The 22,240-nt window shown below is 48.7% G+C and overlaps 2 protein-coding genes across 2 annotated transcripts in view; both read right to left on the bottom strand.

Moving 5' to 3' along the window:
- The window catches only part of LOC121581837 (ras-related protein Rab-27B), a 101,497-nt gene that overhangs the window by 57,339 nt on the left and 21,918 nt on the right, over positions 1–22,240 (bottom strand). The window lies entirely within an intron of this gene.
- On the bottom strand, positions 1,052–4,357 carry LOC123483949 (vegetative cell wall protein gp1-like). The gene is made up of 6 exons (XM_045213883.1): positions 4,259–4,357; positions 3,922–4,107; positions 1,909–2,022; positions 1,589–1,778; positions 1,325–1,474; positions 1,052–1,215 (listed from the first exon to the last, which is right to left on the bottom strand). The coding sequence occupies exons 1-6, from the start codon at positions 4,355–4,357 to the stop codon at positions 1,052–1,054; spliced, it is 903 nt and encodes a 300-aa protein (XP_045069818.1).

Below are 22,240 nucleotides of genomic sequence, written 5' to 3' on the forward strand. Positions count from 1 at the left end.
CTCATCAAACCAGAGGGGGGTTGGGGGTTGCTCATCACAACAGAGGGGGGTTGGGGGTTGCTCATCAAACCAGAGGGCGGTTGGGGATTGCTCATCACACCAGATGGTGATTGGGGGTTGCTCATCACACCAGAAGGGGGGTTGGGGGTTGCTCATCAAACCATAGGGAGGTTGGGGGTTGCTCATCAAACCAGAGGGGGGTTGGGGGTTGCTCATCACACCAGAGGAAGATTTGGGGGTTGGTCATCACACCAGAGGGGGGTTGGGGGTTGCGCATCACAGCAGATGGGGGGTTGGGGGTTGCTCATCAAACCAAAGGGGGGTTGAGGGTTGCTCATCACAGCAGAGGGGGTTGGGGGTTGCTCATCACACCAGAGGGGGTTGGGGGTTGCTCATCAAACCAGAGGGGGGTTGGGAGTTGCTCATCAAACCAGAGGGTGTTTGGGGGTTGCTCATCAAACCAGAGGGGGGTTGGGGGTTGCTCATCAAACCAGAAGGGGGGTGGGGGTTGCTCATCAGACAGAAGGGGGTTGGGGGTTGCTCATCAAACCAGAGGGTGGTTGGGGGTTGCTTATCAAACCATAGGGGGTTTGGGGGTTGCTCATCAAACCAGAGGGGAGTTGGGGGTTGCTCATCACACCATAGGGGGGTTGGGGGTTGCTCATCAAACCAGAGGGGGGTTGTGGGTTGCTCATCAAACCATAGGGGTGTTGGGGGTTGCTCATCAAACCAGAGGGGGTTTGGGGGTTGCTCATCAAACCAGAGGGGGTTTGGGGGTTGCTCATCAAACCAGAGGGGGTTTGGGGGTTGCTCATCAAACCAGAGGGGAGTTGGGGGTTGCTCATCAAACAGAGGGGGTTTGGGGGTTGCTCATCCAACCAGAGGGGGGTTGGGGGTTGCTCATCAAACCAGAGGGGGTTTGGGGGTTGCTCATCAAACCAGAGGGGGGTTGGGGGTTGCTCATCAAACCATAGGGGTGTTGGGGGTTGCTCATCACACCAGAGGGGGTTGGGGGTTGCTCATCACACCAGAGGGGGTTGGGGGTTGCTCATCACACCAGAGGGTGTTTGGGTGTTGGGGGTTGCTCATCACACCAGAGGGAGTTTGGGAGGTTGCTCATCACACCAGAGGGCGGTTGGGGGATGCTCATCACACCAGAGGGGGATTGGGGGTTGGGGGGTTGCTCATCAAACCAGAGGAGGGTGTTGAGGGATGCTCATCACACCAGAGGGTGGGTTGGGGGTTGCTCATCACACCAGAGGGGGGTTGGGGTTTGCTCATCACACCAGGAGGGTGTTTGGGTGTTGGGGGTTGCTCATCACACCAGAGGGGTTTGGGGGGTTGCTCATCACACCAGAGGGGGCGGTTGGGGGTTGCTCATCACACCAGAGGGTGGTTGGGGGTTGGGGGTTGCTCATCACACCAGAGGGCGGTTGGGGGATGCTCATCACACCAGAGGGTGGTTGGGGGGTTGCTCATCACACCAGAGGGTGGTTGGGGGTTTGCTCATCATACCAGAGGGTTGTTGGGGTTGGAGGTTGCTCATCACATCAGAGGGTGGTTGGGGGTTGGGGGTTGCTCATCACACCAGAGGGGGTTGCGGGTTGGGGGTTGCTCATCATACCAGAGGGTGGTTGGGGGTTAGGGGGTTCCTCATCACACCAGAGGGTGGTTGGGGGTTGGGGGTTGCTCATCACACCAGAGGGGGGTTGGGGGTTGCACATCACACCAGAGAGGGGTTGGGTTTGCTCATAACACCAGAGGGGGGTTGGGGGTTGCTCATCACACAAGAGGGGGGTTGGGGGTTGCTCATCACACCAGAGGGGGGTTGGGTGTTGCTCATCACACCAGAGGGGGGTTGAGGGTTGCTCAACACACCAGAGAGGGGGTTGGGGTTACTCATCACACCAGAGGGGGTTGGGGGTTGCTCATCACACCAGAGGGGGGTTGGGGGTTGCTCATCAACCAGAGGGGGGTTGGGGCTTGGGGGTTCGCATCAAACCAGAGGGTGGTTGGGGGATGCTAATCACACCAGAGGGTGGTTGGGGGTTGCTCATCACATCAGAGGGTGGTTGGGGGTTGGGGGTTGCTCATCACACCAGAGGGGGTTGGGGGTTGGAGGTTGCTCATCACACCAGAGGGGGGTTGGGGGTTGCTCATCACACCAGAGGGTGGTTGGGGGTTGCTCATCAAACCAGAAGGGGGTTGGGGGTTGCTCATTACAACCAGAGGGTTGTTGGGGGTTGCTCATCACACCAGAGGAAGGTTTGGGGGTTGGTCATCACACCAGAGGGGGGTTGGGGGTTGCGCATCACAGCAGATGGGGGGTTGGGGGTTGCTCATCAAACCAGAGGGGGTTGAGGGTTGCTCATCACAGCAGAGGGGGTTGGGGGTTGCTCATCACACCAGAGGGGGGTTGGGGGTTGCTCATCAAACCAGAGGGGGTTGGGAGTTGCTCATCAAACCAGAGGGTGTTTGGGGGTTGCTCATCAAACCAGAGGGGGTTGGGGTTGCTCATCAAACCAGAAGGGGGTGGGGGTTGCTCATCAGACAGAAGGGGGTTGGGGGTTGCTCATCAAACCAGAGGGTGGTTGGGGGTTGCTTATCAAACCATAGGGGGGTTGGGGGGTTGCTCATCAAACCAGAGGGGAGTTGGGGGTTGCTCATCACACCATAGGGGGTTGGGGGTTGCTCATCAAACCAGAGGGGGGTTGTGGGTTGCTCATCAAACCATAGGGGTGTTGGGGGTTGCTCATCAAACCAGAGGGGAGTTGGGGGTTGCTCATCAAACCAGAGGGGGGTTGGGGGTTGCTCATCAAACCATAAGGAGGTTGGGGGTTGCTCATCAAACCAGAGGGGGGTTGGGGGTTGCTCATCAAACCAGAGGGAGGTTGGGGGTTGCTCATCAAACCAGAGGGGGTTGGGGGTTGCTCATCAAACCAGAGGGGGTTTGGGGGTTTCTCATCAAACCAGAGGGGAGTTGGGGGTTGCTCATCAAACCATAGGGAGGTTGGGGGTTGCTCATCAAACCAGAGGGAGGTTGGGGGTTGCTCATCAAACCAGAGGGGGGTTGGGGGTTGCTCATCAAACCAGAGGGGGTTTGGGGTTGCTCATCAAACCAGAGGGGGTTTGGGGGTTGCTCATCAAACCAGAGGGGGTTTGGGGGTTGCTCATCAAACCAGAGGGGGGTTGGGGGTTGCTCATCACACCAGAGGGTGGTTGGGGGTTGCTCATCACACCAGAAGGGGGTTGGGGGTTGCTCATTACACCAGAGGGTTGTTGGGGGTTGCTCATCACACCAGAGGAAGGTTTGGGGGTTGGTCATCACACCAGAGGGGGGTTGGGGGTTGCGCATCACAGCAGATGGGGGGTTGGGGGTTGCTCATCAAACCAAAGGGGGGTTGAGGGTTGCTCATCACAGCAGAGGGGGTTTGGGGGTTGCTCATCACACCAGAGGGGTTGGGGGTTGCTCATCAAACCAGAGGGGGGTTGGGAGTTGCTCATCAAACCAGAGGGTGTTTGGGGGTTGCTCATCAAACCAGAGGGGTTGGGGGTTGCTCATCAAACCAGAAGGGGGGTGGGGGTTGCTCATCAGACAGAAGGGGGTTGGGGGTTGCTCATCAAACCAGAGGGTGGTTGGGGGTTGCTTATCACACCATAGGGGGGTTGGGGGTTGCTCATCAAACCAGAGGGGGGTTGGGGGTTGCTCATCAAACCAGAGGGGGTTTGGGGGTTTCTCATCAAACCAGAGGGGAGTTGGGGGTTGCTCATCAAACCATAGGGAGGTTGGGGGTTGCTCATCAAACCAGAGGGAGGTTGGGGGTTGCTCATCAAACCAGAGGGGGTTGGGGTTGCTCATCAAACCAGAGGGGTTTGGGGTTGCTCATCAAACCAGAGGGGGTTGGGGGTTGCTCATCACACCAGAGGGTGTTTGGGTGTTGGGGGTTGCTCATCACACCAGAGGGAGTTTGGGAGGTTGCTCATCACACCAGAGGGCGGTTGGGGGATGCTCATCACACCAGAGGGGGATTGGGGGTTGGGGGGTTGCTCATCAAACCAGAGGGCGGTTGAGGGATGCTCATCACACCAGAGGGTGGTTGGGGGTTGCTCATCACACCAGAGGGTGGTTGGGGTTTGCTCATCATACCAGAGGGTTGTTGGGGGTTGGAGGTTGCTCATCACATCAGAGGGTGGTTGGGGGTTGGGGGTTGCTCATCACACCAGAGGGGGGTTGCGGGTTGGGGGTTGCTCATCATACCAGAGGGTGTTTGGGGGTTGGGGGTTCCTCATCACACCAGAGGGTGGTTGGGGGTTGGGGGTTGCTCATCACACCAGAGGGGGGTTGGGGGTTGCACATCACACCAGAGAGGGGTTGGGTTTGCTCATAACACCAGAGGGGGTTGGGGGTTGCTCATCACACAAGAGGGGGGTTGGGGGTTGCTCATCACACCAGAGGGGGGTTGGGTGTTGCTCATCACACCAGAGGGGGTTGAGGGTTGCTCAACACACCAGAGAGGGGGTTGGGGTTATTCATCACACCAGAGGGGGGTTGGGGGTTGCTCATCACACCAGAGGGGGTTGGGGGTTGCTCATCACACCAGAGGGTGGTTGGGGGTTGCTCATCACACCAGAGGGGGGTTGGGGCTTGGGGGGTTACGCATCAAACCAGAGGGTGGTTGGGGGATGCTAATCACACCAGAGGGTGGTTGGGGGTTGCTCATCACATCAGAGGGTGGTTGGGGGTTGGGGGTTGCTCATCACACCAGAGGGGGGTTGGGGGTTGGAGGTTGCTCATCACACCAGAGGGGGGTTGGGGGTTGCTCATCACACCAGAGGGTGGTTGGGGGTTGCTCATCACACCAGAAGGGGGGTTGGGGGTTGCTCATTACACCAGAGGGTTGTTGGGGGTTGCTCATCACACCAGAGGAAGGTTTGGGGGTTGGTCATCACACCAGAGGGGGGTTGGGGGTTGCGCATCACAGCAGATGGGGGGTTGGGGGTTGCTCATCAAACCAAAGGGGGGTTGAGGGTTGCTCATCACAGCAGAGGGGGGTTGGGGGTTGCTCATCACACCAGAGGGGGGTTGGGGGTTGCTCATCAAACCAGAGGGGGGTTGGGAGTTGCTCATCAAACCAGAGGGTGTTTGGGGGTTGCTCATCAAACCAGAGGGGGGTTGGGGGTTGCTCATCAAACCAGAAGGGGGTGGGGGTTGCTCATCAGACAGAAGGGGGTTGGGGGTTGCTCATCAAACCAGAGGGTGGTTGGGGGTTGCTTATCAAACCATAGGGGGTTGGGGGTTGCTCATCAAACCAGAGGGGAGTTGGGGGTTGCTCATCACACCATAGGGGGGTTGGGGGTTGCTCATCAAACCAGAGGGGGGTTGTGGGTTGCTCATCAAACCATAGGGGTGTTGGGGGTTGCTCATCAAACCAGAGGGGGGTTGGGGGTTGCTCATCAAACCAGAGGGTGTTTGGGGGTTGCTCATCAAACCAGAGGGGGTTGGGGTTGCTCATCAAACCAGAAGGGGGGTGGGGGTTGCTCATCAGACAGAAGGGGGTTGGGGGTTGCTCATCAAACCAGAGGGTGGTTGGGGGTTGCTTATCAAACCATAGGGGGGTTGGGGGTTGCTCATCAAACCAGAGGGGAGTTGGGGGTTGCTCATCACACCATAGGGGGTTGGGGTTGCTCATCAAACCAGAGGGGGGTTGTGGGTTGCTCATCAAACCATAGGGGTGTTGGGGTTGCTCATCAAACCAGAGGGGGAGTTGGGGTTGCTCATCAAACCAGAGGGGTTGGGGGTTGCTCATCAAACCATAGGGAGGTTGGGGGTTGCTCATCAAACCAGAGGGGGGTTGGGGGTTGCTCATCAAACCAGAGGGAGGTTGGGGGTTGCTCATCAAACCAGAGGGGGTTGGGGTTGCTCATCAAACCAGAGGGGGTTTGGGGTTTCTCATCAAACCAGAGGGAGTTGGGGGTTGCTCATCAAACCATAGGGAGGTTGGGGGTTGCTCATCAAACCAGAGGGAGGTTGGGGGTTGCTCATCAAACCAGAGGGGGGTTGGGGTTGCTCATCAAACCAGAGGGGGTTTGGGGTTGCTCATCAAACCAGAGGGGGTTTGGGGGTTGCTCATCAAACCAGAGGGGGTTTGGGGGTTGCTCATCAAACCAGAGGGGGTTTGGGGGTTGCTCATCAAACCAGAGGGGAGTTGGGGGTTGCTCATCAAACAGAGGGGGTTTGGGGGTTGCTCATCCAACCAGAGGGGGTTTGGGGGTTGCTCATCCAACCAGAGGGGGGTTGGGGGTTGCTCATCAAACCAGAGGGGGTTTGGGGGTTGCTCATCAAACCAGAGGGGGTTTGGGGGTTGCTCATCACATGATGACATGAACAACAAAAACAATCAAGACTGGTGGAATACCTGGGATAGGATAAAGTAATCCTTCTACCCCCCCCTTTACTCCAACCCACCCCACCCCTCCACCCCCCAAAAAAAAAAAATAATACAAATAAAAACATAACATTGTAAAGTGGTTATCCCACTGGCTATAAGGTGAATGCACCTATTTGTAAGTCGCTCTGGATAAGAGCGTCTGATAAATGACGTAAATGTAAATGTAAATGTGGTGAAAGAAAGAGCAGCAAGATCATTTAATCTTTAAAACCCACACACACACACACACACATAACACACACACACACACACACACACACACAGCTCTTGGTAATGGAGCAGTTATTGCAGCTATCAATTTGAGAGTGGAGCCATTGGAATAATGAAGTTAGACAGACAATGGGACTCATCATACACAGGCCACAACACTTTGGATGTGTCCCAAACACTCTCTCTCTCTCTGGGTCATCAATATCCCAGTCACATACAGTCAGTCACCTAAAAAAAAACACAACTTCTCAGAGCAATTGTATTACTATAAAATCATTTTCTACATTTGTTGGAGCATACAATATATACTTAACAAGAATATAAACGCAACGTGGAACAATCTGTACAATTTTACTGAGTTACAGCCAGGCCCAACCAATCAGAATGAGTTTTCCCCCACAAAAGGGCTTTTTACAAACAGAAATACTCCTCAGTTTCATCAGCTATCCGGGTGGCTGGTCTCAGACGATCCCACAGGTGAAGAAGTCGGATGTGGAGGTCCTGGGTTGGCGTGGTTACACATGGTCTGGGGAGGTCCTGGGCTGGCGTGGTTACACGTGGTCTGGGGAGGTCCTGGGCTGGCGTGGTTACACGTGGTCTGGGGAGGTCCTGGGCTGGCGTGGTTACACGTGGTCTGGGGAGGTCCTGGGCTGGCGTGGTTACACGTGGTCTGGGGAGGTCCTGGGCTGGCGTGGTTACACGTGGTCTGGGGAGGTCCTGGGCTGGCGTGGTTACACGTGGTCTGGGGAGGTCCTGGGCTGGCGTGGTTACACGTGGTCTGGGGAGGTCCTGGGTTGGCGTGGTTACACGTGGTCTGGGGAGGTCCTGGGCTGGCGTGGTTACACGTGGTCTGGGGAGGTCCTGGGCTGGCGTGGTTACACGTGGTCTGGGGAGGTCCTGGGTTGGCGTGGTTACACGTGGTCTGGGGAGGTCCTAGGTTGGCGTGGTTACACATGGTCTGGGGAGGTCCTGGGTTGGCGTGGTTACAAGTAGTCTGCAGTTGTGAGGCCGGTTGGGACGTACTGCCAAATTCTCTAAAATGACGTTGGAGGCGGCTTATTGTAGAGAATTGAACATTCAATTCTCTGGCAGCAGCTCTGGTGGACATTCCTGCAGTCAGCATGCCAATTGCACGCTCCCTTGAATCTTGAGACGTCTGTGGCATTTTGTAGTGAGACAAAAATGCAGATTTTAGAGTGACCTTTTATTGTCCCCAGCACGAGGTGCACCTGTGTAATGATCATGCTGTTTAATCAGCTTCTTGATATGCCACACCTGTCAGGTGGAAGAATTATCTTGACAAAGTAGAAATGCTCACTAACAGGGATATAAACAAATTTGTGCACACAATTTGAGAGAAATAAGCTTTTTGTGCATATGGAACACTTCTGGGATATTTTATTTCAGCTCATGAAACATGGGACGAACACTTTACATGTTGCATTTATATTTTTGTTCAGTGTAGTATGTTTGTGTGTCAGATATCACCCTAACTGACATTGGAAATAGAACAGTGACTGTGTGTTTGTGTTCACATGAGATGCATATAGAGACCAGGCCCTCAACACATACACTAAACACGTCCATATTGAGGTGATTCCTAATACTAATACAGTACAGCACATATGTCCAGTAATAGCAATTCCCTTTTCATTCCATGTGTCACTGACGAACCCTGCCTCAACTCTGCCTAGTTCTACAGATGGTCTGGAGATGCTTTTGCCAGACGGCAGCCTCAGTCGTTTGATGGGGAGACCATTAATTGAGTAAGTTTTATCTGACCTGTTCAAACTTCAAACACAGTGCCTGTTTGTGTGTCAGATATTCACTATCCTAACTGCCATTGGTAATGGAAGAGTGACTATGTGTGTATGTGTTCACAGAAACATGTATGGAGCCCGGAACATGGAGACTTGGAAGATGATGTGATGAAGTCCAGACTGACAGACGGGCTTGATACTGATGTCTCTGAATGGAGAGAGACCTGGCACTCTGCATTAACATTTTACTAAACACAACTTTTTTTTAAATTATTGAATCGAATGTTATCAGTCAATATGGGGAGGGAGAAACCCTGTGTATTCTGCACCAGGATCAGTGAACTCCTGTTGTACATGGGACACCACACAGGAAGGTATGACCACTCTGACATGTTACCAAGGTAACCCCATTACCACCAGACAGGAAGGTATGACCACTCTGACATGTTACCAAGGTAACCCCATTACCACCAGACAGGAAGGTATGACCACTCTGACATGTTACCAAGGTAACCCCATTACCACCAGACAGGAAGGTATGACCACTGACATATCTGTATCGGCTGGGAATGACAATGAAAGGTCAAAGGTGAACATTGTTTATATTATCAGAACACTGCTTCTATGGTATTACGTAAAAGGTTGTTTATTCTACATGGACCTGTTACTACATTTGAAAGTTATCAAAACACTTAGTTTAGAAAGAATATCTACATAAATTCAGCAATTGCATTCTTCTCATATTTACTCTGTAGTAGGGGTTGGGGGCGGTCTCCAGATGTTCATATCGTCATACCGTCCTTCTGTCATCCCGGGATTCACAGTATTACCAGCTTAGTACACAAGGGGGCGCCAAAAATAATTTTTTTTAAAGCCCATTGGGCATCTATTACCAGAATGCTAACAGTAATATCGAACAGCTGTGGGCAAGGTTCTGACAGATGGGTGTGTCTTGGTGGTGGCAAGGACACGCCTAAGAAACACATCAAACCACACCCCCCAAGACAACTCTATTTTGGTTTCTGTCATGGCCGCCAGCATTTCTTGAGGTGCAAGCCAAAAAACGAGGCTGAGGCCGAAAAAGAAAGGAAATTCACGCTTACTCCACCCATGCTCTACCAAGGTTTTCCAGCACACAGCTTTGACCTACTACAGTAGCTATGTTGGTGTATTGTACTTTAAACTATGTGTAGGCAGGTTGCTTAGGATTCAAACCTTCCCAAACAGCCTAATTCATACTCTTCAGTGGAATAATGACTTTACAGTGTCCTGCTACTAAAATAATTTACAGTTGAAGTCGGAAGTTTACATACACCTTAGCCAAATACATTTAAACTCAGTTTTTCACAATTCCTGACATTTAATCCTAGTAAAAATTCCCTGTCTTAGGTCAGTTAGGATCACCACTTTATTTTAAGAATGTGAAATGTCAGAATAATAGTATAGAGAATGATTTATTTCAGCTTTTATTTCTTTCATCACATTCCCAGTGGGTCAGAAGTTTAAATACACTCAATTAGTATTTGGTAGCATTGCCTTTAAATTGTTTAACTTGAGTCAAACGTTTCAGGTAGCCTTCCACAAGCTTCCCACAATAAGTTGGGTGAATTTTGGCCTATTCCTCCTGACAGAGCTGGTGTAACTGAGTCAGGTTTGTAGGCCTCCTTGCTCGCACACGCTTTTTCAGTTCTGCTCACAAAGTTTCCATTTGGAAGACCCATTTGCAACAAAGCTTTAACTTCCTGACTGATATCTTGAGATGTTGCTTCAATATATCCACATAATTTTCCTTCCTCATGATGCCATCTATTTTGTGAAGTGCACCAGTCCCTCCTGCAGCAAAGCACCCCCACAGCATGATGCTGCCACCCCCGTGCTTCACGGTTGGGATGGTGTTCTTCGGCTTGCAAGCATTCCCCTTTTTCCTCCAAACATAACGATGGTCATTATGGCCAAACAGTTCTATTTTTGTTTCATCAGACCAGAGGACATTTCTCCAAAAATGGAGCAGTGGCTTCTTCCTTGCTGAGCAGCCTTTCAGGTTATGTCGATATAGGACTCGTTTTACTGTGGATATAGATACTTTTGTACCTGTTTCCTCCAGCATCTTCACAAGGTCCTTTGCTGTTGTTCTGGGATTGATTTGCACTTTTCGCACCAAAGTACGTTCATCTCTAGGAGACAGAACGCGTCTCCTTCCTGAGCGGTATGACGGCTGCGTGGTCCCATGGTGTTTATACTTGCCTACTATTGTTTGTACAGATGAACGTGGTACCTTCAGGCATTTGGAAATTGCTCCCAAGGATGAACCAGACTTGTGGAGGTCTACAATTGTTTTTCTGAGGTCTTGGCTGATTTCTTTTGATTTTCCCATGATGTCAAGCAAAGAGGCACTGAGTTTGAAGGTAGGCCTTGAAATACATCCACAGGTACACCTCCAATTGACTCAAATTATGTGAATTAGCCTATCAGAAGCTTCTAAAGCCATGACATCATTTCTGGAATTTTCCAAGCTGTTTAAAGGCACAGTCAACTTAGTGAATGTAAACTTCTGACCCACTGGAATTGTGATACAGTGAATTATAAGTGAAATAATCTGTCTGTAAACAATTGTTGGAAAAATTACATGTGTCATTCACAAAGTAAATGTCCTAACCAACTTGCCAAAACTATAGTTTGTTAACAAGAAATTTGTGGAGTGGTTGAAAAACGAGTTTTAATGACTCCAACCTAAGTGTATGTAAACTTCCGACTTCAACTGAATATATACAGTGATGCTACCATTATTACGGATAATCCTGAATAGAAAGTTAGACGCACACATACCAAATCCCCCCCAAAATGTTATTGTAATGGTGAGAGGTTAGCATGTCTTGGGGGTATGATATTTGTGCATCTGTAACTTTCTCACCCATCATTATTCACAATTCATTCAGGACTATCCATAATCATGGTAGCATCCACATTAATGTAGAGTTTAGAAACATATTCTATTCTTATTTACAATAAAATTGACTCCAAAATGACACAATACATTATTTACCATTCATTTCCATTGAGCACAAAATAATCTGAAAACCTAACCAAATAGTAAATGTGTATTGTTGTAGCGTCACCATCTTTATTGCAAAGATAAATGCACACACTTTAAGCTACATATTGATTTGACAGAGGTAATGAACTGCCCATTGATCAGCGCAGCAATTGATAAAACAGGACCATGTTTGCAAAAACAAGTGTTTCTGAGCTTATGTCAATATTACACAGGTAAGCTAACGGTAAGCTAACGGTAAGCTAACGGTAAGCTAACGGTTACAGAACTCTATCTACGAGTGACTGTGTTTAACACACCACCATCCAGGCTCTGTCGTAGCCGGCCGCGACCGGGAGACCCATGGGGCGGCGCACAATTGGCCCAGCGTCGTCCAGGGTAGGGGAGGGAATGGCCGGCAGGGGATGTAGCTCAGTTGGTAGAGCATGGCGTTTGCAACGCCAGGGTTGTGGGTTCGATTCCCACGGGGGGCCCATCTGGTGTTAGGTTGGGCAACTACTGACCCAAAAAATAGTTTATGATTTTTTTTTTTTTTTTGCTAAATACAAATATTTAAGGAAATGCAGGCAGGCACCACATTTCTACAAGACAAAACAGCTCAGTCAATCATGATGGTCTTGAATGTATAAAAGCAGAGCTTGTTTTCATATAATAATAAAAAAAGCTTGAACGGGTAGTGGAATGGGATTAGTGTGATGTGTGAAGAATCCAATCTTTTAACTTGTATGCGGGTACAAATCACATTGTTGTGGAAGCACCTCCTCTAAGAGTATGAATTAGGCTGTTTGAGAAGGTTTGAATCCTAAGCAACCTGCCTACACATTGTTGGAACTACAATAGATCGCTACTGCAGTAGGTCAAAGCTGTGTGCTGGAAAACCTTGGTAGAGCATGGGTGGAGTAGGCGTTGTTGTGCTCATGTTTTAGACCAATGCCTACTTCTCATTTAAAAGGTCGTTTTTTTGTTTTTAAATATTATATGAGATGGCCAATGAACCTATCAAATCGTTATTAATGGAGATGGATCACAGTCATTACACCATCTACAGAGAATAAGGGGTTTTGTTGTTTGGGATTTTAAAATCATTGTGGACATTATCCACCGAAGGATATAGAAAGTTTATATCCATAAACATGATACATGTAGATATATTAGTAAATATATTAGTATATATAATATATATATTAGTATATATAGTGAATCACAGGGCAGTGGCAGAAGCTACCTACTACCTACATAAGCAGGAATTTCCATGGATCAACATGATTGAGAATCTTTAGTCTATTTCTCATTACACAAAACAGAGAGAGGACCCCATGTCATCAGTGTCCACAGTGGCCCACTAACCGTCGAAAGCAATCTCAGAGCTGTTAAGCTCGCTAACTGTGTGTAATAGTTATTCCACGCTGGCCTCATCAATGAATGTGTGAACAGGAGAACTTCATGGAGGAGTCCTAGCACTGAAGGTCGTGTTATATGGACAGGGCCCCACATGATTTTGAAAATGAGATGTCGGACGAGCAGGTGTCCACATACTTTTGGTCACGTCGAGTATCAGACGGATAGAAAGCACTCGCTGTATTCAGACGGCAGTGAAAAGAAAGCGATCACGTGACCCCGTCAGTGAGTTAACCACGGGGTGGAGGAAAACAAGCCTGGAAGTCACGAAGGCCAAATTAAAGCAGTCTTAAGGCATCTGTTATATTCTGGGATGGACTGTTTAGTTCACCACTGTTTGTGACGGGAACACGAGGATGTTTACTTGCTATTGCAAATTGAGGCGCAAGGGTATGACCTCCTCCTGAAGGAACAATAGTTATTGTTCTAACCGTGTCAATACAGGCTTGTTGCATATTGACTGGCCAGCTGTGTTGACTTGAGATGTCATGCACAGCCTATCCTTGGGCCAACGGCGGACGAATGAAATGCCTACTTTGGAGAAAATATATTTTTTAAATAACTTAATTTAAAACAACTAAACTGAAATATTTTAGTTTCGTATTATACTTGTAAAGAATCAAATCAAGTTCAAATGTTATGTCACATGCGCCGAATACAACAGGTGTAGACCTTACCGTGAAATGCTTAATGACAAGCCCTTAACCAACGATGCAGTTCAAGAAAATAGAGTTAAGAAAATATTTACTAAATAAACTAAAGTAAAAAATAAAAAGTAACACAATAAAATAACAATAATGAGGCTATATACAGTAGAGAGGCTATATACAGGGGGGTACCGGTACCGAGTCAATGTGAAATAACAGTAGAGAGGCTATATACAGGGGGTACCGGTACAGAGTCAATGTGCAGGGGTACAGTTTAGTCGAGGTACACCGCCGTTCAAAAGTTTGGGGTCACTAGGAAATGTCCTTGTTTTCTAAAGAAAAGCAGTCGTGAAGAGGGCACGACAACGCCTATTCCCCCTCAGGAGACTGAAAAGATTTTGCATGGCTCCTCAGATCCTCAAAAAGTTATACAGCTGCACCATTGAGAGCATCCTCTGTAGCTCAGCTGGTAGAGCACGGCGCTTGTAACGCCAAGGTAGTGGGTTCGATCCCCGGGACCACCCATACACAAAAATGTATGCACGCATGACTGTAAGTCGCTTTGGATAAAAGCGTCTGCTAAATAGCATATTATTATTATTATTATCCTGACCGGTTGCATCACCGCCTGGTATGGCAACTGCTCTGCATCCAACCGTAAGGCGCTACAGAGGGTAGTGCATCACTTGGGCCAAGCTTCTTGCCATCCAGGGACCTATATACCAGGCGGTGTCAGAGGAAGGCCCAAAAAATTGTCAAAGACTCCAGTCACCCAAGTCATAGACTGTTCTCTCCGCTACCGCACAGCAAGCGGTACCGGAGCGCCAAGTCTAGGTCCAAAAGGGTCCTTAACAGCTTCTACCCCAAGCCATAAGACTGCTGAAAAATTAATAAAATGGCCACCCGGATTATTTGCATTGACACCCCCCCTCCCCCCTTTTGTTTTTACACTGCTGCTACTCGCTGTCTATCCACAGTAATAATAATAATAATAATAATAATATGCCATTTAGCAGACGCTTTTATCCAAAGCGACTTACAGTCATGCGTGCATACATTTTTGTGTATGGGTGGTCCCGGGGATCGAACCCACTACCTTGGCGTTACAAGCGCCGTGCTCTACCAGCTGAGCTACAGAGGACCACAATAAAAGCCTACAGTAGGTAGGGGTAAAGTGACTATGGATAGATAATAAACAGGATGCTCTCGATGGTGCAGCTCTAGAATTTTTGAGGATCTGAGGAGCCATACAAAATCTTTTCAGTCTCCTGAGGGGGAATAGGCGTTGTCGTGCCCTCTTCACGATTGTCTTGGTGTGTTTGGACCATGTTAGTTTGTTGGTGATGTGGACACCAAGGAACTTGAAGCTCTCAACCCGCCCCACTACAGCCCCGTCGATGTGAATGGGGGCGTGTTCGGCCCTCCTTTTCCTGTAGTCCACGATCAACTCCTTTGTCTGGCTCACGTTGAGGGAGAGGTTGTAGTCCTGGCACCACATTGCCAGGTCTCTGACCTCCTCCCTATAGGCTGTCTCATCGTTGTTGGTGATCAGGCCTACCACTGTTGTGTCGTCAGCAAACTTAATGATGGTGTTGGAGTCATGTACAGGAGGGGACTAAGCACGCACCCCTGAGGGGCCCCCGTGTTGAGGATCAGCGTGGTAGATGTGTTGTTTTCTACCCTTACCACCTGGGGGTGGCCCGTCAGGAAGTCCGGGATCCAGTTGCAGAGGGAGGTGTTCAGTCCCAGGGTCCTTAGCTTAGTGATGAGCTTTGTGAGCACTATGGTGTTGAACGCTGAGCTGTAGTCAATGACCAGCATTCTCACATAGGTGTTCCTTTTGTCCTGGTGGGAAAGGGCAGTGAGGAGTGCGATTGAGATTGCGTCATCTGTGGATCTGTTGGGGTGGTATGTGAATTGGAGTGGGTCTAGGGTTTCCGGGATGATGATGTTGATGTGAGCCATGACCAGCCTTTCAAAGCACTTCAGGCTACTGAATAGATAGAGTACAGTGTTAACCACCCAGCTTGAGTAGACTTCCAGCATTTGCGCTAAGGTAATGATAAGCTAACTTCAATTATCTTCAAACTCCACACAGCGACAAAAAATTGTATCCATGAGTTGATCTGACTCTGGGGAAGTAGGAAATCAGTTCATCTGAATCTAGGGAAATAGAACATCTCGCAGTATCCTTTTAAATCCTCCATGGCAGTCGACTGGAGGCCAAAAAATGTATTAAATATTCCCACATACTGTATAAGGCCCACAGGACTGAGTGTGAACGAGCGACAGATAGAGAGGAAGGGGATAGAAAGAAAGAGAGAGAGAGTAGAGAGAGAGATAGAGAGAGAGGAAGGGGATAGAAAGAAAGAAAGAGAGAGAGAGTAGAGAGAGAGATAGAGAGAGAGGAAGGGGATAGAAAGAAAGAGAGAGAGAGAGAGAGAAAGGGGATAGAAAGAAAGAAAGAGAGAGAGAGAGAAAGGGGATAGAAAGAAAGAGAGAGAGAGAGAGAGAAAGGGGATAGAAAGAAAGAAAGAGAGAGAGAGAGAAAGGGGATAGAAAGAGAGAGAGAGAGAGAGAGAGAGAGAGAGAGAGAGAGAGAGAGAGAGAGAGAGAGAGAGGGATAGAAAGAGAGAGAGAGAGAGAAAGGGGATAGAAAGAGAGAGAGAGAGAGAGAGAGAGAGAGAGAGAGAGAGAGAGAGAGAGAGAGAGAGAGAGAGAGAGAGAGAGAGAGAGAAAGAGGGAGAGAGAGAGAGAGAGAGAGAGAGAGAGAGAGAGAGAGAGAGAGAGAGAGAGAGAGAGAGAGAGAGAGAGAGAGAGAGAGAGAGAGAGAGAGAGAGAGAGAGAGAGAGAGAGAGAGAGAGAGAGAGAGAGTGAAGGAACATAAAACTTGACATCCCAGTCAGGATCTGGCTAAACATACTTCAAATCAGTTATAGAACCCATTGCCATCTATGGTTGTGAGGTCTGGGGTCCGCTCACCAACCAAGAATTCACAAAATTGGACTAACACCGAATTGAGACTCTGCATGCAGAATTCTGCAAAAATATACTTTGTGTACAATTACATTATTTATTTTTTAAACATGCATGCAGAGCAGAATTAGGACTATACCCACTAGTTATCAAAATCCAGAAAAGAGCTGTTAAATTCTACAACCACCTAAAAGGAAGCGTTGCCCACACATTCCATCACAAAGCCATCACCTACAGAGAGATGAACCTGGAGAAGAGTCCCCTCAGCCAGCTGGCCCTGGGGCTCTGTTCACAAACACAAACAGAACCCACAGAGCCCCAGGACAACAACACAATTAGACCCAACCAAATTATGAGAAAGCAAAAACATAACTATTTGACACAACCAAACACAGAGCAAATTGGAAGGCTATCTGACCTTAAAACAGAGAGTACACAGTGGCAGAATACCTGGCCCCTGTGACTGACCCAAAATGAAGAAAATCCTTGACTACGCGCATAGCCCTGCTATTGAGCATAGCCCTGATATTGAGCATAGCCCTGCTATTGAGCATAGCCCTGCTATTGAGCATAGCCCTGCTATTGAGCATAGCCCTGCTATTGAGCATAGCCCTGCTATTGAGCATAGCCCTGCTAGTGTGAGAGGCAGCCATAGGCAGACCTGGCTCTCGAGAGAAGACAGGCTATGTGCACACTGCCCACAAAACGAGGTGGAAACTGAGCTGCACTTCCTAACCTCCTGCTAGACCCACAAAGAATTGAAAACAAATCAAAAATTGAGAAACTCCCTTAAGGCAAAATATCACAGTGTGCCATCACAGCAGCAAGATTTGTGGCCCGTTGCCATGAGAAAAGGGCAACCAGTGGAGCACAAACAACATTGTAAATACCACCAATATTTTCTGTTTATTTATCTTCCCCTACTATTCGTACTACAACTATTTTGCACATTTCTAAAACACTGTACATAGCTGATAATATAGCACTTGAAATGTCAATTTAAAAAAAAAAATTTTTGAGTGCAATATTTACTGTTAAATTCTAATAGTTTTTTGTTTACGTTGTGTCTTTTCAGACAGTGATCAGGGAGGTACAGGGAAGACAAAGAAGTGAATCTATCTGCCACCATTGTTTCTGATTATGATTTCTGTGTGACGTAGGTGACAGATATCTCTGTTTGACTTTTTAAAAGCTGCAATATGTAACCCGACCAAATTCACATAGAAATGAGAGTTATAGATCTGTCATTCTCATTGAAAGCAGGTCTAAGAAGCGGTAGATCTGTTCTATGTGCGCTATTTCTATGCTTCCTGTTCTTAGGTTTAGTTTTTGCGTCTTTTACTTTCGGTTTTTGTACACCTGCTTCAAACAACTGAAAATACAATATTTTTTGGTTATGGAAAATATATTTTACAGCGGTTTAGATGGTACAATGATTCTCTATACTATACTTGCTTGTTTTGTCACAAACTGAAATAATGCGAACTATTAGAATTTAGCAATCAGGAAATGGCGGAGCGATTTCTGCACAGTGCATCTTTAAAGCCAGTCCACATCCTGAACACCCAGCCCTGTTAGCTGAGCCTGAGCCCGGAGTCACAACAAGAAGCCTGTGAAAACACGGAGAAAGAGGCAGACAGCAGACAGCGTCTCAGTTCATCAGGATTGTATTCATTAGTGCACACCGTAGCACAAACGTTTCGCAATTGAAAATGAAAACAAGCGTTTCTACGCTGGACAGGTTCAGATTGCCCTTTGCAGTTCTGGCTCTTTTGCTTCCGTTTCGTTCCCAGTGAACTCAGGAAACCAATCAGCTCATCTGCAACATCCAGACGGAGCACAGTAAAGGATAACCTGTGCTCCAGCCTCAAGACAAAATGACATTTAGCTCACAACCGTCAACACAATTCAAAATCAACATGACAATTGCTATGGAAACAAGCAATGTCATTGGTCAGAGCTCTTGTTTTCTAAAGGAGCAGAAACCTCAACTCCTGGAATGCAGCATCTTGGCCACTGGCTATGTGTTAAAAAAAAGTATTCTTGTTTAATGAAATCCTCCTCCAAAACAGTATAAAAAACATGTATTCTAAAGACAAAAATGCTGAGAGAATTGTCATGGCGATCGATGGTAGCTTCCTGACCATGTCCTTTCCCCTTTAAAGGAATAATCCACTCAAAACCACAAATTCCTAGGATTTACATTGTTAAATAATGCAAATATGTGAGAATAATATATGTTGTGAAATATTTTTGCATTTCGCCATTATATTAACTTAGGAAGCAACATGTGAAAATTGTTGTGGAAATCTGCAGAGCTCAAGTCCACTACAAAACCCACAATGCAATGCTGGTTAGCTAGGTCGCTAGCTAGAAATCATAGCTACACACAATAATACCAGTCAATATCAGCATGTGAAGTAGTTAGCTAGTTGTAAAATCCCTGAAACAAACTGCACTATCAATTCGGGAGTTACAATGTCACCGTGTTCAACCTGGTAGAGATTGTGGTTCTAGCTCAAAGCTGTGTGAGTCAGGTTGCTATGGCAACGTGCAAGGGCCCTGTGAGCATGCAAGTAGCAGGCAGAGGAGTGAAAGCCGCTTTGCGCCATTGGTAGTTGAAGGAAGAAAGGATATTAATCTGACGGCGCACTGTGCATTTTTGAGGACATTTGAACCAAATATATACTTTCTCGTGACGATATAGACAGATGGATGTGTACTAGACAAGTATGCCCATACCATCTATTGGCGTATTTGGCCATCTGGAGTGCAGGTACTTGTTTTAAAAGCGTTATGAAATGTGATAGGGGATAACAAACTATCTCCAGTGATGAGAACCTTATCATGATGATTGCACACAAGGTCCAACCTAAACTTGACTTCCGCTATTAACCCAACCCCTCTGAATCGGAGAGGTGCAGGGGGCTGCCACATTGGGCGCCCGGGGAGCTGTTGTTGTGGGGGGTTAACTGCCTTGCTCAAGGGCAGAACAACAGATTTTTCACCTTGTCGGCTCCGGGATTCGAACTGGAAACCTTTCGGTTACTGGCTGAACGCTTTAACCGCCCGAATAGAAACAGGATTAGCTTAGCCTTGTTACCAGCCTTGTATAGTCAAACAATAGCTCTTCACAACATTGCATTGGTATTACTGTATTACACAATGCCTTATTTACATAACAAACGGTGGCTTAATACACATTTACAGTAATCACCATGATGACGCTAATCATACATGACAGGGCTGTGTAACCATTGTAATATTCGTATATAAAAATCACACATAATAACAATAAAGTGGGTATGTAATTGTAGAACTCCTTCTTACAAAGCTAATCCTGCTTCCATGGGTTCTATGAATTCTCTGCTCTACATCCTCTACCACTCTACTGAATGAAATGAACTCTATAAATCCAAGATGAGGATTGTTGCCCCCTCCAGCCTCCCCTCCGCTCGGTTCCTCCAGCCTCCCCTCCGCTCGGTTCCTCCAGCCTTCCCTCCGCTCGGTTCCTCCAGCCTCCCCTCCGCTCGGTTCCTCCAGCCTCCCCTCCGCTCGGATCCTCCAGCCTCCCCTCCGCTCGGATCCTCCAGCCTCCCCTCCGCTCGGTTCCTCCAGCCTCCCCTCCGCTCGGTTCCTCCTGCCTCCCCACGCTCCGCTACCTGCTTGTTGTGTTACCAGCTCCCTGTACAGTCCAGTAGCTGGACCACACACCCCTGTCCTCCTAATCCTATCTTTCTTCACAAAATGTACACTCCTGCCCTAGGAGAATCACAAAACACTTTCTCCTCCATATCATGTATTTCCTCCTGCCTCCCCTCGCCCGGCTGTCTCCCTGGCTGCCTCCCTGGCTGTCTCCCTGGCTGTCTCCCTGGCTGTCTCCCTGGCTGTCTCCCTTCCAGTACGGTACAGTAGGTGGACCAAGACAACACTCCAGTACAATCCTTCTTCAGGGAAACAAACACTTTCTCCTCCAAATTTGCACATAAATCGTGAATAAACCAAAGCACCCCTCGGAGAGTAGAGGGGCAAGAGTAGAGAGTAGAGAGGGGAGAGTAGAGAGGGGAGAGTAGAGAGAGTAGAGAGGGGAGAGTAGAGAGAGTAGAGAGGGGAGAGGGGAGAGAGTAGAGAGGGGAGAGTAGAGAGAGTAGAGAGAGTAGAGGGGAGAGTAGAGAGGGGGAGAGTAGAGAGGGGAGAGTAGAGAGGGGAGAGTAGAGAGGGGAGAGTAGAGAGAGTAGAGAGGGTAGAGAGAGTAGAGAGGGGAGAGTAGAGAGGGGAGAGTAGAGAGGGGAGAGGTGAGAGGGGAGAGTAGAGAGAGTAGAGAGGGGAGAGTAGAGAGAGTAGAGAGGGGAGAGTAGAGAGGGAGAGGGAGAGAGAGTAGAGAGGGGAGAGTGAGAGAGAGGGGAGAGTAGAGAGGGAGAGTAGAGAGTAGAGAGGGGAGAGTAGAGAGGGGAGAGGGGAGAGTAGAGAGAGTAGAGAGAGTAGAGAGGGTAGAGAGAGTAGAGAGGGGAGAGTAGAGAGGGGAGAGGTGAGAGGGGAGAGTAGAGAGGGGAGAGTAGAGAGAGTAGAGAGGGGAGAGTAGAGAGAGTAGAGAGGGGAGAGGGGAGAGAGTAGAGAGGGGAGAGTAGAGAGAGTAGAGAGAGTAGAGGGGAGATTAGAGAGGGGAGAGTAGAGAGAGTAGAGAGAGTAGAGAGGGGAGAGTAGAGAGGGGAGAGTAGAGAGAGTAGAGAGGGTAGAGAGAGTAGAGAGGGGAGAGTAGAGAGGGGAGAGGTGAGAGGGGAGAGTAGAGAGAGTAGAGAGGGGAGAGTAGAGAGAGTAGAGAGTAGAGGGAGAGTAGAGAGGGAGAGAGTAGAGGGGGAGAGGGAGAGAGTAGAGAGTGAGATGGTGAGAGAGTGGAGAGGGAGAGTAGAGAGGGGAGAGGTGAGAGGAGAGGTGAGAGGGAGAGTAGAGAGAGGGAGAGTAGAGAGAGTAGAGAGGGGAGAGTAGAGAGAGGAGAGAGGGAGAGTAGAGAGGAGAGTAGAGAGAGAGGGAGAGAGTAGAGAGAGTAGAGAGGGGAGAGTAGAGAGGGGAGAGTAGAGAGAGTAGAGAGGGTAGAGAGAGTAGAGAGGGGAGAGTAGAGAGGGGAGAGGGGAGAGTAGAGAGGGGAGAGTAGAGAGGGGAGAGTAGAGAGAGAGTAGAGAGAGAGTAGAGAGAGAGAGAGTAGAGAGGGAGAGAGTAGAGAGAGTAGAGAGGGGAGAGTAGAGAGGGAGAGTAGAGAGGGGAGAGAGGGAGAGTAGAGAGGGGAGAGTAGAGAGGGGAGAGTAGAGGGGAGAGTAGGGGAGAGGGGAGAGTAGAGAGGGGAGAGAGGGGAGAGTAGAGTAGAGAGAGTAGAGAGGGGAGAGTAGAGAGAGTAGATTAGAGAGAGTAGAGAGGGGAGAGTAGAGAGAGTAGAGAGGGGAGAGTAGAGAGGGGAGAGTAGAGAGGGGAGAATAGAGAGAGTAGAGTAGAGAGAGTAGAGAGGGGAGAGTAGAGAGAGTAGAGTAGAGAGAGTAGAGAGGGGAGAGAGTAGAGTAGAGAGGGGGAAAGGGATGGATGCATTAAAAGCCCAGGAGAGGGAGTGATGGACTGACTGACTCCAGGTCTAGTGGAACTGAACACTCTGTGGTAGTAGTGAGAATCATGAGACTCCCCTCTCATCGACATGTAGGGTTTAAGCCACATTCAACAACGACACTGACGTATTGAGCTCTGCTGGTTTTTGGTCAGGCT

Source organism: Coregonus clupeaformis, unplaced genomic scaffold (assembly GCF_020615455.1).
Source record: "Coregonus clupeaformis isolate EN_2021a unplaced genomic scaffold, ASM2061545v1 scaf0166, whole genome shotgun sequence".
NCBI classification, from domain to species: domain Eukaryota; kingdom Metazoa; phylum Chordata; class Actinopteri; order Salmoniformes; family Salmonidae; genus Coregonus; species Coregonus clupeaformis.

Bases quoted from the DNA above. Each gene is read 5' to 3' on its own strand.
- LOC123483949 (XM_045213883.1), bottom strand. From the start codon at position 4,357: ATGTGCAACCCCCAACCCCCCTCTGGTGTGATGAGCAACCCCCAACCC. The intron at 1,779-1,908 runs GTGTGATGAGTA...TTGTGTGATGAG, and splicing joins GCAACCCCCAACCCCCTCTG to CAACCCCCAACCCCCCTCTG. The intron at 1,216-1,324 runs GTGTGATGAGCA...TGGTGTGATGAG, and splicing joins CAACCCCCCAAACCCCTCTG to CATCCCTCAACACCCTCCTC.